The 15,765-nt window shown below is 31.4% G+C and overlaps 1 protein-coding gene across 3 annotated transcripts in view; it reads left to right on the top strand.

The window, feature by feature from the left end:
* Window positions 1–15,765, top strand: part of LOC118194234 (spatacsin) — a 173,380-nt gene that overhangs the window by 73,312 nt on the left and 84,303 nt on the right. For all 3 annotated transcript variants that reach the window (XM_035365449.2, XM_035365448.2, XM_035365450.2), the window contains 3 exons: window positions 8,535–8,736; window positions 11,647–11,727; window positions 11,895–12,028. In XM_035365449.2, coding sequence (XP_035221340.1) covers window positions 8,535–8,736; window positions 11,647–11,727; window positions 11,895–12,028 — 417 coding nt within the window. The remainder of the gene's footprint in view (window positions 1–8,534; window positions 8,737–11,646; window positions 11,728–11,894; window positions 12,029–15,765) is intronic.

The raw sequence follows: 15,765 nt of genomic DNA, 5'->3' as shown, positions 1-15,765 counted from the left end.
AATTCAGATGAATACATACTGTGATAAGGTCACGTAAAGGAAGAATAAACTGAAGATTAAAATGGACAAGGATGTCTCGTGAGCATAAAATGAAAATTATTATTATTTAACTTCTGAATACGTTTTCAATAGTTGTTAAAAGAGTTGTTATTAAAATAATTAAATTGTTGGCAATGTTAAAAACGCAAGCTCGAGAGCCACGTATTGCTCTCGCACGTAAAATGTATAGAATTTGATTTTAAGAAAAAGATTTACGTTTTTCTCTGGTTGTTGACCATATGTAGACACTTTTTTGGGGGGGCATTCAATAAAATTTTCATGTGGTGTTCTATCATTAGCATTTTCATTGGAGTTCAACACCACACTGTTGAAGCAATAACACTACACCACAATACTAATACAGGAGAGAGATGAGAAATTTACTAATTATTCACAAATGAACAGCTGAAACCAGTGTTAGAACAAGGATACCACGAATTCTGGTTACAAAAAATAGATACCAGTTTTATATCCTGCATTATGGGTCACTGTCAAGAAGCTGTTGATTGCTTTTCCATAATTTCCTATTTAATGGAATGTAGATTTAATGCTGGTATAAGCCTCATCACGAAATGGAGACTTAAGAATGTTAGAGACAAAAATAAATAATTTCATATCATTCCATCAGGTTCACCAATCACATTAGGGAAAAAAGTGTGTTTTGTAATTTAAAACAAAAGTTAGAATTTCAGTAAATATGTTTATTGTATTTTCTCTGGTTGTTGACTGTATGTAGCCTTTTTTTTTTTTTTTTTTTTTGCATTCAATAAAATTTTTATGTGGTGTTCCATCATTAGCATTTTCATTGGAGTTTCAACACCACACTGTTAAAGCATTAACACTGCACCACAGCAGTAAATATTAAAAATTGGTGGCTGTTTTTAGGGATTGTTCCTGAGAGTAAATTTAGGAACGGGCTTTTTCGCCTGTGAACTTGAGTTTTATGTGAGCAGTCAAGAACGATCTTTTCTGCACAAGAACGATCTAATTTTGCATGCAAGGACAGTTCGCGTGGTGAAGACTCTTCAGTGACAGGTGTCAGTGAAAAGTGACAGTGTGTCAGAAGGGAACACCGGAGGAAGAGTGATCTAGTGCCGCAAAATAGTTTCCCGGAAGAGTATTCAAGTTAGTGCCAGGAAAGTCAGTCGAAGGTGTCTTCAAAATTTGGTGAGTACCATTTTTGTGATTTTGGAGAAGTTATGCCAGTTATTCGAGACTAGGTTTATTCTGTTTTGGGGGATCAAAAGTTTTCTGGTGGTTATTGAAAGTTTGTCTTGTGGTTACTGTTGTTAATTGAAAATTTAATTGTTTGTTCTATTGTTTTAGTAACTGTTTAAATTGTATGAAGTATTGTAACAGTATGCTTTAGACAAATTTAGTTTTTAAATCAGTCCAGAGTTAGAGGACAATATTTATATAGTTGAGATAGAGCAGGAAAAGGTTGCCTCTTAATTAGCATTTTTTTATATATGTATTGTATGTAGGCATAGGTATTATCATTAAGTGTTGTAAGGCAATTTGTGTTCAGAATTGTCAGAGAATTATTCAGTTTTGGAGAGATAGACCTGTTGTTGTTTTTGTGTTATTGTATTTTGGGGTAGGTTATTTTTCTTTAATTTTCCATAATGGATAAGTTTATGAGGAAATTTACTAAAGCTCTGCTATTAGAGTTAGCGGAGGAGTTTGATTCAAATGTGTCTCAGGCAAATAGAGTAAGAAAAATTAGGCAGGCTATTCTAAATGCTGAGCACTATGAAGAAGAAGCGTCGAAAGACTATGTGGCAAGAATTTGGGCTGCGGCTGAGCAGAAAAAAACAGAAGAAATAGCCGAACAAGAGAGAGCAGAACGGGAGCGAGTTTTTGATTTGGAAAGGTTAAAACTGATGAATGTGGTTCAGACTAATAGCCTAGTTTCCACGGTTTCGACAGTTGAACAATCTAGAGAAAAAAAGGTTAATTTGAAAGATATAGTACCACGTTTTGAACCGAGCAATATAGATATTTCATTATTCTTTATGCTATTTGAAAAACAAGCTCAAAAAGAGAACGTTAATGAGATTAATTGGGTCTCGCAATTAATTCCTTTATTACCTCATGATGTAGGCCAGTTAATAGTGAAAGAAACAGCAGATAAATCGGATGATTATCAGCATGTTAAGAAATTACTCATGCAGAGATTCAAGCTTAGTTCTTGGGCACTAAAAACAAAACTTGAAGAAAATTCTAGAATGGTTATGGGTGGATTTAGTGTATGAATTGAGAGTGTATTTAGAGAATTGGTTGGATTCAGTGGAAGTTCAAGATTTTGAAAGTCTTAAGGAACTTATGCTCACCAATCAAATTAAGTGGCGAGTCCCTCTAGAAATAAGGGAGCACTACTTAGACAATTGGGAAGAATTTTAAAAAAGATTCCATTTTAGCAGAGAATGCGACAAGTATGAGGATGAGGCTTTGCGAAGAGATACGAGGAAGTTAGAACAGAGAGCGAGGCTAACGAAACCATTTGAGAAAGATAGAGAGCGGTATGTAAGTTTCAATGGTAGTTATAATCAGAAAAGTACTAGTCATCAAAGAATTAAATCAGAGGAGCATAGAAAAGTGGAGGCTCCTTTAAAAAAAAAAAAAAAAAGTTTTCAATGAAGCAGGTTTCGAGGAACAGCATAAAATAAGGTGTTGCCATTGTGGAAAGGACGGACATATCTGACATAACTGTCCATCGCTGGAAAAGAATAAGTCTAATCTGGTGAATAATCTAGGAACGGAGAGTTTAGGAAAATGTTTTAAGCCATATTTCAAGAAAGCGGTAATTAATGGGATAGAGAGAGAATATCTGAGAGATACTGGAGCTGGAATAGATCTGTGTAATAGTACTTGGATTAATTCTAGTGACTTATTAGGGAAAACTGTATGGGTGAAACAGCCTTTGGACACAGAATGTAAATGTTTACCTTTGTCAAAAGTCACCATTGAAGGTGATTTTGGTGTGGTCACCACAAAGGCAGCGGTTACTCCGGTAGAGTTAGATAAAGAGTACTATATGAGGGGTGGAGTTGTTAGGGAATAAAACTGCACAGTTGATTGAGGAAATTAGGAAACGACCAGTTTTCTTGAATGTTTCTTGAATGGTTGTGAAGACTCGTAGTGAGGCGCATGCGCGCAGGAGTTTAGAGAAAGCGAGTGCAGAAGATTTAGTTTTCAGATCAGAAGAGAAAGAGATAGAAAGTGAAAGGGTCGTGAATAACGAGCATTCGGAAGAAAGGAAGTTAACCAGTAATATGGAGGAGGCCATTAAAATTCCAGAAATCAGTTTAGAAGAAAGGTCTATCCTTGCGGATGTTTCTCCAGCAGAATTCTCGGAAGCACAAGCAACTGAAACTCATGATAATGTTCAACACCAAACAAAATTTATTATATCGCATACTGAAGGAACACAAGATTTGCAGAATTCGATATTCGAAAAACCCATTTCTATCAAGACATTTTCTTCTGAGAAATTGCTTCCAAATAGCCTTGCTGTAAAAGTGATATTCAGTTATAATGCTGAATCAAATGCATATGCTATATGGCGTGCAATGTATAAGGAGACATTACCAGCCATTGGCGAGTTTTCTTTTGCTGATTCAATGCAGATTGATTCTAGGAAAATGATAGTTGTCGTAAAAGGTTTTTGTAGCATTTTTTAATTATATTTTTGTAGATTTAAATTTGTTTGCATTGTGTGTTTCTTTGTCAAATTGGTTAGAATTAAATGTTTTATCTTAAGTATTAGCATTTTGTAAATTTTGAGGAATTTACTTTGCATGAGCAGACATTAAGAGCAGTTTAAATTATTTTTGTTGTATTTATGTGTTTATGTTATCTAGAAATAAGTGCAGGGTAATGTAACTGGCTTCTCTATTATCACTTAAATGGTGTCACTCTATTATCACTTAAAATTTTAAACACTTGTGTTTTGAAAGCAGTGAAAAGTATTTAGAATTTTTCCTTCCATAGTCAATAAAAATTCCTTTATGAGGGGTGGAGTTGTAATAAGGTTACATAAAGGAAGAATAAACTGAAGATTAAAATGGACAAGGATGTCTCGTGAGCATAAAATGAAAATTATTATTATTTAACTTCTGAATACGTTTTCAATAGTTGTTAAAAGAGTTGTTATTAAAATAATTAAACTGTTGGCAATGTTAAAAACGCAAGCTCGAGAGCCACGTATTGCTCTCGCACGTAAAATGTATAGAATTTGATTTTAAGAAAAAGATTTACGTTTTTCTCTGGTTGTTGATCATATGTAGCCATTTTTTTGGGGGGGGGGCATTCGATAAAATTTTCATGTGGTGTTCTATCATTAGCGTTTTCATTGGAGTTCAACACCACACTGTTGAAGCAATAACACTACACCACAATACTAATACAGGAGAGAGATGAGAAATTTACTAATTATTCACAAATGAACAGCTGAAACCAGTGTTAGAACAAAGATACAACAAATTCTGGTTGCAAAAAATAGATACCAGTTTTATATTCTGCATTATGGGTCACTGTCAAGAAGCTGTTGATTGCTTTTCCATAATTTCCTATTTAATGGAATGTAGATTTAATGCTGGTATAAGCCTCATCACGAAATGGAGACTTAAGAATGTTAGAGACAAAAATAAATAATTTCATATCATTCCATCAGGTTCACCCATCACATTAGGGAAAAAAGTGTGTTTGGTAATTTAAAACAAAAGTTAGAATTTCAGTAAATATGTTTATTGTATTTTATTAACAAAATGTTTTATTTATATTTTATTTCTATTTCACCATTTGCCATTCAAGACATGAAACGTAAATTTGTAGTTTTTCTATTATTCCCTTACGTAGGTTTATTTCAAGAAGGGGTCCACGGCATTCTAAATTTGGGGACCACAATTTTATCAACAGTTATTTGAAAATATGCATTTTTGTATTATAATTATGTTGTTGTTGCTTCTTATTTGAAATTTATCAAAACACATGCACAAATTCATCCCCAAGAGAAGGAAAAAAAAACACCTTTTATTTGCCAAAGTCTTGGTCACATTATAGGTCATAATATGCCTTTTTCCCAGCTTCATTAAAATTTTGATCAAAAACACCATGGGCAGTGGAATGCAGTGGTCTCTTTTGCTACTACCAACTTCTCATGCCTCTCATTTGCTACCACCAACTTCTCAAGGGGACTTTTGGCTGTACAGAAGGGCCATATCAAATCGGATGGCATATTATAGATTTTAAATTAATAATTGTAGCTCTTAATTTTTATTTATATTGCTGTTATTATTTAAGGTAACAACCTGTTTGTCATTATCTTTAAATATATTTTCATGCTTATTATATGTTTTTATCTAAGTTAATTATATTAAAATTTATAATATGTTATATTTTTTTGTTTAATAAGTTATAATATTGGTAAATTTTTGATTCAATTTTTGCTTGTTATTTACTCAATTTCACTTAAAATATTGACACACACAGGGAAAAAAAAAAAAAAAAACAATAGTGAATATACTAACTTAAATACATGTTTTAAATTGTCTTTAAAAAAATTGTTTTTAAAATAGTATGTATTCATCAACTTGAAAAGCATCCCGTAATAATCTGGTAATGTGAGGAATATTAAAGGTCTATGAAAGTTATATATTATGGAGGAACTGTGGAACAAGAACAATAAATCAGTTTTTAAAAACAGAATTTTTACCTCAAATACAGGACTAGTACTCTAGAAAAAAAGGAAATAAGAAAAACTTCTCATGGATTATATGTTCATTATGCCAAAAAACTAATTTTAGAACAAAAAATAAGGTAAAAGTATTACCTGATGTAGTATTATGTTGCTATCTCATGGTTAGAAAGATTTTTAGCACTTTCCCAGGCTCCTTTCTTAGAAGCCTGTTAGCTGTAGCAGCAAACAGAAATAAATGATGCAATTTGACTACTGATCTGAACACAAAATTAATTACTAATTCAGAAGTCAAACAACAAAAATCAGCATTATATTTACAAAATTTTCACAGGACTAGTTTCGATGGTTTTACCAAACCACCATCCTCAGCTGCAAAACCACAAATGAACAAGATAGGAAATAATGATTAGATAAGATAAGAAAGCCTGGACAAGAATAAGCAAGTGGTGCCATCTGTTGGTGAAACCAGAACTAAAACATAATTTCTTTAAAGGCGGAAGGCAAAGTTGGATTGGAATTAGGATCATTAACTAGAACAGAAAGATTTTTATGAATGTGAAATGCCTCTAGAAAATCCAGTTCTCCAATGGAAGATGTTTTTTGAATAATTTTGGCAGCAGAAAAATTGAAAGTGTGATTTTCGGACCAATAATGTTGAGCAACAGAAGACTTCTGTGTTTCCTATTTTCTAACATATGCCTTATGTTCCTTGACGCAAAATTTTAAGTCTCTCTTAGTTTGGCCAATGTAAATTAAACCACACTGGCAAGGAATCCTATAAATACCCCAGGAATTCATATCCAAAATGGGGTCCTTGAGTATGGAACTCGGAATTTTATTGATGGGAGAATAAACAACCCGAAAGTTAAATTTCTGCAAAATATGTGCAACTTTATAGCTAATTGATGGAAAGAAGGGAATGACAACAGAATTTTTATAATCTCCTAAAACAAGAGTGTGCCTTTTAGTGTGTTGAGATGAGAATTTTTTAACTGCTTGATTAATAATGTTGGGTGAAAAGCCCCTGTCAATAGCTATTGCTTTTAAATAATTTAGTTCTTCATCAAGGGCTAGTTTGGAAGAGCAAACTTGAAGAGCACAGAAAACATAGGAATAAAATGAAGCTAACTTTTGTTTAGTCGTATGACATGATATAAAGTGTGGTGGAAGGCAAACCAATGAAGGTTTACGGTAAACCGTAGTACTGAAGTTGGATGTGTTACGTGTGACCAGAATGTCGAGAAACGGAAGAGAAATTGCAAGTCTCAAGTTTGAAAGTGAACTGAATAGCAGGATCAATGGAATTCATTTATTGTGTCTTAATTACAAAATTAATTGTTTAAGTTTTTTAGTATACATAAATACAAGCAATTGATGCCTGTTACAATTTTGTTTTTTGTTTTTCCTTCCAGTCTTGTTCTTCATTGGCCAAAATCTCATGACATTTCACCATACCTCTTACTCATTGGTCACTGTCCTGTCCCATCTCAATGTTATTGGAGAAAAGGGATCACAGTGGCAGTTACACAAGCTTTACCAGATAAGTCAAGAAGGACCATGTTTACCCCAAATTTGGCAGATTTTCTTATATGTCATACAAATGGATATTACCCTGTATCCATTATTTGTACATCATATTTGAATGCATTTATATGAGGATTTAAAAATGGACCTCATATAAATTCATTAAAAAATCTCCAGTCTTTATGAAAGAAAAATTATAGTAAAGAAGAATAAACAAAAGAGTGGATTTCATTTAATACCTTTTCAAATATGGTACCTTTGCATGGATATTTGGAGGGGGGATTGTTCTTAATTGAATGGATGCTTAAATTTTCAAAATGCTTAAAAAATATTTATACTGATTATTAAATCATTGTCAGTAAATTAAAATTTCATGATTGAAAACTACATCTAATAATTTTGAAAATATTCCTTTTAGGCTAATAATTTGTTCATACTTACATATTTCTGTGAGCTTCACTAATACAGAATTTTGGATTTTAATTTATAACTCATGTAGGTGCCTCCCTAAAATCTCTAACTTAAAAAAAAAAAAAAAAAAAAAAAAAGAAAGAAAGAAAGAAAGAAACTGTCTTAAATAAATCAGAAAATTCAAAATATCTGTAATTTTGTGACTTAAGTAAGGAACTTTTCAAATTATTTATTTTTTTAGTTTGTTTTATTCCAGCAAAATTACACAAGATCTTTCATTTGTTTCCTAAATTGTAAAAAAAGTATTGCTTCTAAATATAATAAAGTGAATCATAAAAAGAGGTGTGTTTCATAATATTATCTTTTTATTGTATTATATTTTTAAACTATTGATATTATTAATAAAAAGTATCTCTTTAGTAATGTATTACACATCTCGGTTTCATAATTTTGCTGTTCATTTTTCTACTTGTTTACTATCAGCTATGTAACAAATAAAATTTAGTAATAACAATGAAATTGCAATACATTACAATAATTTATGTATTTCTCTTCCCTCCACCTTCTGAATTTTATTTAATCTTTCATATTTGCAAATTCTAAAAGCACAAATTTTAAGATTGAAGCTTTATAAAATTAGGATTGCATTTCCTGAAATTTTACATGTTCTGTATTTTTGTCATTTCACTGCAAACTTTTTTAATGCTTAATGTTAATTTGAGAAATTTTACATTAATCTTATACTAGAAATATATCTACATTTCTTTTTCCTCCTTTTAATGTTTTAAAATATTTTAGCAGTTTGAAGCTTGTTGTAACTAATTTAATCTTTACATATTTAAAAATAAATTATTTTTAGGTTCTAAAAGCAGTGTCTAGGTTTTCTAATTCTTGTATATCATATCACATTTCCCATGCACTTAACAGAAGATCAGCTTTGCTCTATGATGTTGCATATAAGACAAAATCTAGTACTGTTTTGAAATCAGAGGAGAGAGACATGAGAAAATCTTTATACTCCCGTATTGGTGTAAAACAAGGAACATCTCCCGTAGAGCTGAGTAAGTAAATAATGGATTTTGTTGAATTTTGTTTGTATAATATGTACCTTTTTGACATTGGCTTATTTGAATAAAGTGGGATATCATGAAATCTCAATATTTAAACTTTTCATAGCTCTCTATGAGGACAAATTTTGAATGTAGTATAATATTTTGTTATAAAGTAAAATAAATTAAAATAATTTAAAATATTGGTTTAATCTTTAAGAAGTAAATCATTTATATGTGCAGCTATCTTTATTATTTTTATTTATTTATTATTTATTATTATTTTCTTAACACTCATGCTTCTATGTTTAGTTAAAATAACTAAATATCAGAGAACTGTTTACTTCATTTTATATTATAAAATGTACAAAACTGAAAGAACTGTATTTCTAATTTGAAGCTGTAGAGTCAATCTCCCATTCTAAGCTTACTGCAGCTGCATTTTCTAAAATTTTGTTTAACAATGGATAGTTCTTTAAATGTGGGGGCCTTCTGTGATAAAAAGGGTCAGGTTCAATTAATTATTCTTTATTTATCTTGACCTGCTGTTTTACAGCACATTTTAGTGAGCCATTGCAGAATCTATTTTAACTAATGTTTATTTTTTCATAATTGAAAAATGTATTATATTTATTTTGCAACCTTCTTATTTATATTATTATTACTTATATACAACTGAATCTGAATATTTGACTAATAATTAGTGCGCAACACCTGTCAAGAAATCATTTGTTTTCATCCATGGCAAGAAGTTTTATTTTATTGGATAGGAAGTTTTACTTAATTACGTACTGCAAAGAAAACTGCAGCAGAAACATACCATTTGCTGAAAATTTATAATGAACACGTTCCATTGAATACAACTTGCAAAGAATGGTTTTTATGGTTTAAAAATAATAACTTTGATAGCCTGAGAAAGAGCATGGGATATCACCAAAAATATTTCAGCTGTTGCCACTTAGTTAGACAATCACTGAATGTACAAATAACAATCAATTTGAACAAAGTATTGAAGCAAAAATATTCAAAATATGCTGAGAGAAATTACATAATTATTTTCCAGCTTAACAGTGTTTACTTATGTGTTGAAAGACCTATCAGAGAAATTATAAAATGTACTTCACTGGTATATGTTGTCTCACCCCTTGTATTCACCAGCACAGGTGTTGTTCTTTGTTACAGATTACTGTTAGCTTCGATCCATGCACAAAAATCTTTACAGAGACTGCTTCGGTTCTTATGAGGATTTCAAAAACTGGGTAGAATGACTGGATTATTTGAAAGTAACTAGATTTCTTTCATGGAATCCTTGTTGCCTGATAGATGGGCGAATGTTGTATGTCTTATAGAAAATACTTTGAAATAGATCTTTCTTTTATTTTAAAAACAAATGTCTTTTATTTACTCAAAAAAAGGGAATCATATTTATACACGTAATAATAAAAATTCATTCAGATATTTCATATATATATTACTAGCAGCTTCATTGCCAGCCTTCGTCTGGCTTTTAAATGTACCGAAAAAATGGCTGAAGGGAATACCAAACGTTAAATTTAAAAACTGCGTAGAATTTTACTCTGCAGAACAACTTCATAAAAAAAGTTATTATGTATAACAAAATTACAATGAAATAGGCAATATCCCTTAATACAAATATTAATTATCATAATAAATAAATTAACCAACTCCCCTTTGCAAAATCTTAAGAACTCAAATAGAGGAGCTTAAGAACTTTGTTTCCTAAAAAAATCACTCAAAACTTTTCAATATCTTAAAAACAGTGAAATGAGCAATAAATAACATAAAAGAATACAAAAAACAAAAAATTCTGAAAAGCAAAGTATAATTAATGATATTTTATCTTATATTTTCAAGAGGAAAAAATTGCAATGAAATAAGCTATAACAACTTTATCAAAAAAAATCAATAAAAATGTATTATATATGTATATAAATGAGAATGAAATATGTGAATCTTTTAAAAACTGTGACATAAGAAATACGATGAAAAATTGTTGCCAAACCCATATTTCTAAAAGAATGAAACTATTCAAAATGATGCTATTTCATCAAAAATCTATCAACAACAATAAGAGAGGAAAATTGTTGCCAAAATCGCATTTTTAAAGATGTGAGATGTGAGAAGTGTACTCGGAAGCTTCATTTAAAAATTTTTTTAAAAATACAAAATATTATCATTTTTCCAAAATTCTTTTTGTAAAAGCAGTTTTAAGGATGAATGTGTCCAAAAATGAAAGAAAAATAAACTGTACATTTTTAAAAATAAACTTTTTTAGAAAAAATCCCGCTGAAAAGGTGTTAAGCTCCCTTTGTTAAATTAATTCGTATTTAATCGATTTATTGAAACACAAAATTTATTTTAAGTTTGTAAAATAGCCGAGTGCCTGCATTTCATGACGATGTGAAAATGGAGTGTGTAGAGTAAAATCTCGCTCTCCTATAGCCCATTATGTATCAAAATGACGCGATTTCATCACAAAACATAAAATTAAAAAAATTCTTATTCGAATTTCGAGAAAAACGTTTTGAGGGGCACTGGCTCTTGTCTAGATGCACCTATGTACCAAATTTCATAGCCGTGGGTCTATTAGCTTACGCGCAGCGCGAACAAAAGACACACACACACAGACAGACTCTTTGTTTTATTATATGTAGAGACTAACATAGCTATAGTAAAGATTAAACCACATAAATTTTAGAAAGAACAGAACTTGTCCATTGAACAGTCCATTGAACAGAACAGAACTTGCATTATGTTTAAAATATGTTACATTTAATTCTGATGCTTACCTTTTGTGATCTTTGTAATAATCTTTTAAATTGTATGCAAGTAACACACATGAATTGTTATTGTGATTTATAGACCATATGAGTTATTTTTAAATATTTTGCATTATTATAGAGAAAACTCCTGAACAGGATGAGGACAAAAGCTCCATTGCTACTGAAGAAACTTCTTCTTCTTCATCAGATGTAGATTTAAGTATGGAAATTTGTGAAATTGTATCTATCTGTATAGAAGTTCTTTGTATATATTATGATGAAACTTTTATATTTTAAGATAAAACTAGCACTGTTAATTTTAATATCAAACTCTTTATTTCATTTGAGTTGTGTTTTATGAAGCAGTTTGTTGATTTTATTTTACAGGGTCATTTGTTTTGAAAGATCTGTTCAGTCAATTGTTATTAGCTCACAGTTCAGACACACCATGGGAGTATCTCTTACACACAAGTTTTGAAATCAAAAATCCAGCCCTGGCTATCCTTGCTGCCTCCTACCATGTAAGTAATCATGTGCTGATATATTGCATTTCTTTATGCTCACTTCCCATAAGTGTAGTAGACAGATTGGAAAAAAAATAATCTGTTAAATATTTATAAAATAAAAGGATACTTACAGATTGGTTTCATTCAATATTTAAACTATAAAATATAACACTGACAAAATTCATGATAATCATTATAAAGCTCATTATACAGAATAAAGAAAACAGAGAATATTGTAAAATTTAGTATTTGATATTATGTACTATTTTTTATAAATCTGTAAAATTCCCCCCCCCTATTCTTTTTAACCAAGTGAATCAAAATGTCTGGCTCAAGCAACTGCAGGCTATTCTTTACATTTTTATTTATGTGTATATTTTCAAATATGAATTTTGATACTTTGTATTAAAATAATTAATCCAGTGTTAAGGATCTGAATATCCAATATTAAGGCTGAAGCCTGAAATCTGAAGTCAGAGTAACTTAGTGCGTAGGTGAGCACACTTATGTTACACTGACAAAATCCATAGCTAACATAATGTAAGACAGTCTAAAAGTTCCTGGAATTTCATAGTAATTCTTTGTTACCATAATTGAGGTACACATTAAATTGCCTTCAGAGTAGGCTATGTCAGAATACACACACTTACTGCACTGCTCCTGCCATTGCTAGAAATGATGAAAGCCCTGTTGTATCTTCAAAGCTCAACCAACGTGTTGGTTTTGATGTCTTCTCCAGTGTCAAAATAGTTACTTTTAAGGCTCATTTTGATCTTGGGGAAGAGCCAGAAATCTGATAGTGCTAAATCTGGTCAATAGGGAGGCTGGTGGAGGAGTGGAATGTTCCTGTTTTGTGAATCATATCTGCACAACAAGCATTGTGTAGGAGGGAGCACTGTCATGATGCAGTGACCATTCTCCTTGCTATTTGGCGAAATGTTTTCTTTGGATTGCCTCCTTCACTCTTTTCAAAACTTGCATGTAGAAAAGGCCATTAACAGTTTGTCTAAGTGGTACAAATTCATGGTATGCAACATGTTTGTTGTTGAAAAACACAATGAGCATCATTTTTGTTTTGGATTTGGCATGATGTGAACTGATCATTACACACTTTCGTTAAGGAGAGGACGTTGTGTGCCATTCTTGTGACTGCATCTTTGTCTGTGGGTGGTAAGTAACACCCAGGTCTCATCACCAGTAACAACTGTCACAAAAAATCTTGGATTCTGCATGCATTTTTCAAAACATTTGGCTTCAGTCAACTACAAGTTTCCATTTGAACTGGGTTCAGAAGCCATGAGACAAACTTTGCACTGACACATTTCATATTCAAATCATCTGACAGGATTGTGTGAATGGATTCATGAGAGCTCCCCACTTCCTGTGCAAACTTCTTTATGGTCATTCTTCTGTCTGATCTGATTAACTGTTTCATTTGCTCAACCATTCCTTCATTACTAGAGTTATGAGGTCTCCCACTGTGGCTCTTGTCTTCTAGCGATTCCTGCTCACTCTGAAATCTTGAAAACCACTTGTAAATAGCTGTTATCTTTGGAGAATCATCACTATAAACTGTTTGTAAGGCTAGCAAAGTCTCTGAAGCAGATTTCCCCAATTTGTGCATGAATTTAATGTTTGCCCTTTGCTCGAACTTCAACCATTGTACTAACTGATCATTACACGCTCCTACCTTCAGCTACATTCCCGCTCACAGCCAGTTATGAATTTGGGTAGTAAATGAATATAGTGGTAGTAAAAAAATCAGTGAATTATTTGTGATGATAAAGAATTACAATGAAATTCAGGGAACTTTTTGATTGCCCCTCGTATATTTTCTATTTAAAAAAAAGAATTGAAGCATTGTCTCCTTAAAGTTAACATTGATTATTATTTGATTGGACACACCTTTCATATAGGATTACCAAATATCTGGCATTCAGCCTGACAGTTACAGCTTTAAACATGTCCTGTAATTTTAAAAAAGTTATTTTAAAAGTTGAAGAAGAAATTATTAATATATAGAAAAAGTGGGAAAACTACAAATCATTAGTAATGTCTTTGCTGAAATGCAGTTATTTATTTTTAGATAAAATCAGGTAATTTGGGAGATCTTGGTGAGTAATTTCATTAGCATACCTTCACATCATCTTCATTTTTATGATAAATTTATTGCAGAATGTATGTGGTCTACTCTTCAGTGTGTTGCTGATGGTATTTCTTATATTATGATTTTCTTCTGTTTCTTTATACTAACTTTTGTTTGCCATGATGGTCTATTTTAAATTACAGGTCACAGATGTTGGTTTTCTCCTGGCACTTAAGAAATGAACTTTATTTTAATACCATTGTTAAGGCATTAGTTTCTCATGAGATTTAAACTCAGAATACATTTTTCTACTAATGGGCATGTTAAATGCATTAATAAAATTGATAGCCATTTTTCCATTTTAAGATTATAATCTATACATGAACTTGTATTTGTTTTGATTTAATCAAACTTGTAAAAGCTAATCTGTTTGGGAGGGTTCTAAAGACGATATCATTAGTGGGAAATAGTGAAGGGTCAAGTATAAGAAGATGCTTTATGTTAATTATATTTAATGGAATCCAGTGCAAAGTAATCGATCCCTGAGATCAATGTTATCCAGTTGTCCATTTATATTCACCTTTGCTACTTAGAAATATGCGAATTTTTCCACCCGTTCTTTTAGGATATTGGAAAAGAGTGTAAAGAAGTACTTCAAACCAGGAACATAAGGGAGTTCACTACAGCTACAGGAACTTGACTATCTATATATACACAAGTGATAGGCTGTATTAAAGAGGGCTGTGGCGGGTTACAGTGATACAGAGAACATCTTTATTGGAGTACCATGAACTGAATCGAGTTCTCTTAACTCATGTGTCTCATTTTTGTTTGAAGAGTCATTTTAGACATCTTATAGTTAAGAGGTAGCAGAACACATGTGGCTTAGCCTAAAAATATTCTTTAAAGACAGCAGCACAAAAGTAGTAGAATCATATGAGTGGACATCATTTGAATGGCCATACTAACTTACATATTTCTACCTATGCAGCAATGAATGCTGAAACATATGGAGCTGAGGTTCTTGATCCTTATGTCAAGTTGCTTAGGTGTTCAATCAGTAATAACTTCCTCCTAATGGATGGTAATGCTTGTAATCATCATGTTACACTAATGATCAATTACCCTGTGGAGGAATTAATCCAGCAGATGTAATGGCCCATATATTCTCCAGATTTAAATCTGATAGAACATGTATGAAACACACTAGGGTATCTGACATGCATCATTGCAGCACTCCTAGGATTCTGAAAAGGCTTCAAGGTGCTGTTTACCATGATTGCTACTGGAACTCCTGGAACTTTTAACAGCATAGAAAATTGCTGTGAAAATTGCATTTTGGTCAGAGGTTACCATAACCCTATTAAATTCTTCTGTGTTTCTCTTAAAAGTTTTCTAACTTTTCCTTCCCTGACTTTATGTAACTTTGTATTCTTATTTAAATTTATTTTTTGCAAAAATAGGTAATTTTGCATTTTAAAGATATGTCAGGCATGACAAAATAAAGATTTTATGCTAGTTCCATGTTCTTAGCTGTAAAATAATTCAAGTTGCATGATGTTTTATATATCTTTTAACTTTTCTCAAAGTGTGTAAATAAAATTGAAATTTTCTTTTATGTAAGTAATTAGAATTATGAAAATTTTGTGCTGCAAACAATACATTA

Source organism: Stegodyphus dumicola, chromosome 7 (genome assembly GCF_044657685.1).
Source record: "Stegodyphus dumicola isolate Sdum_Otavi_A_Nest chromosome 7, ASM4465768v1".
Classification (NCBI taxonomy): Eukaryota; Metazoa; Arthropoda; class Arachnida; order Araneae; family Eresidae; genus Stegodyphus; species Stegodyphus dumicola.
The sequence above is the reverse complement of the archived record's forward strand: the minus strand, read 5'-3'. Positions and strand labels throughout refer to the sequence as shown.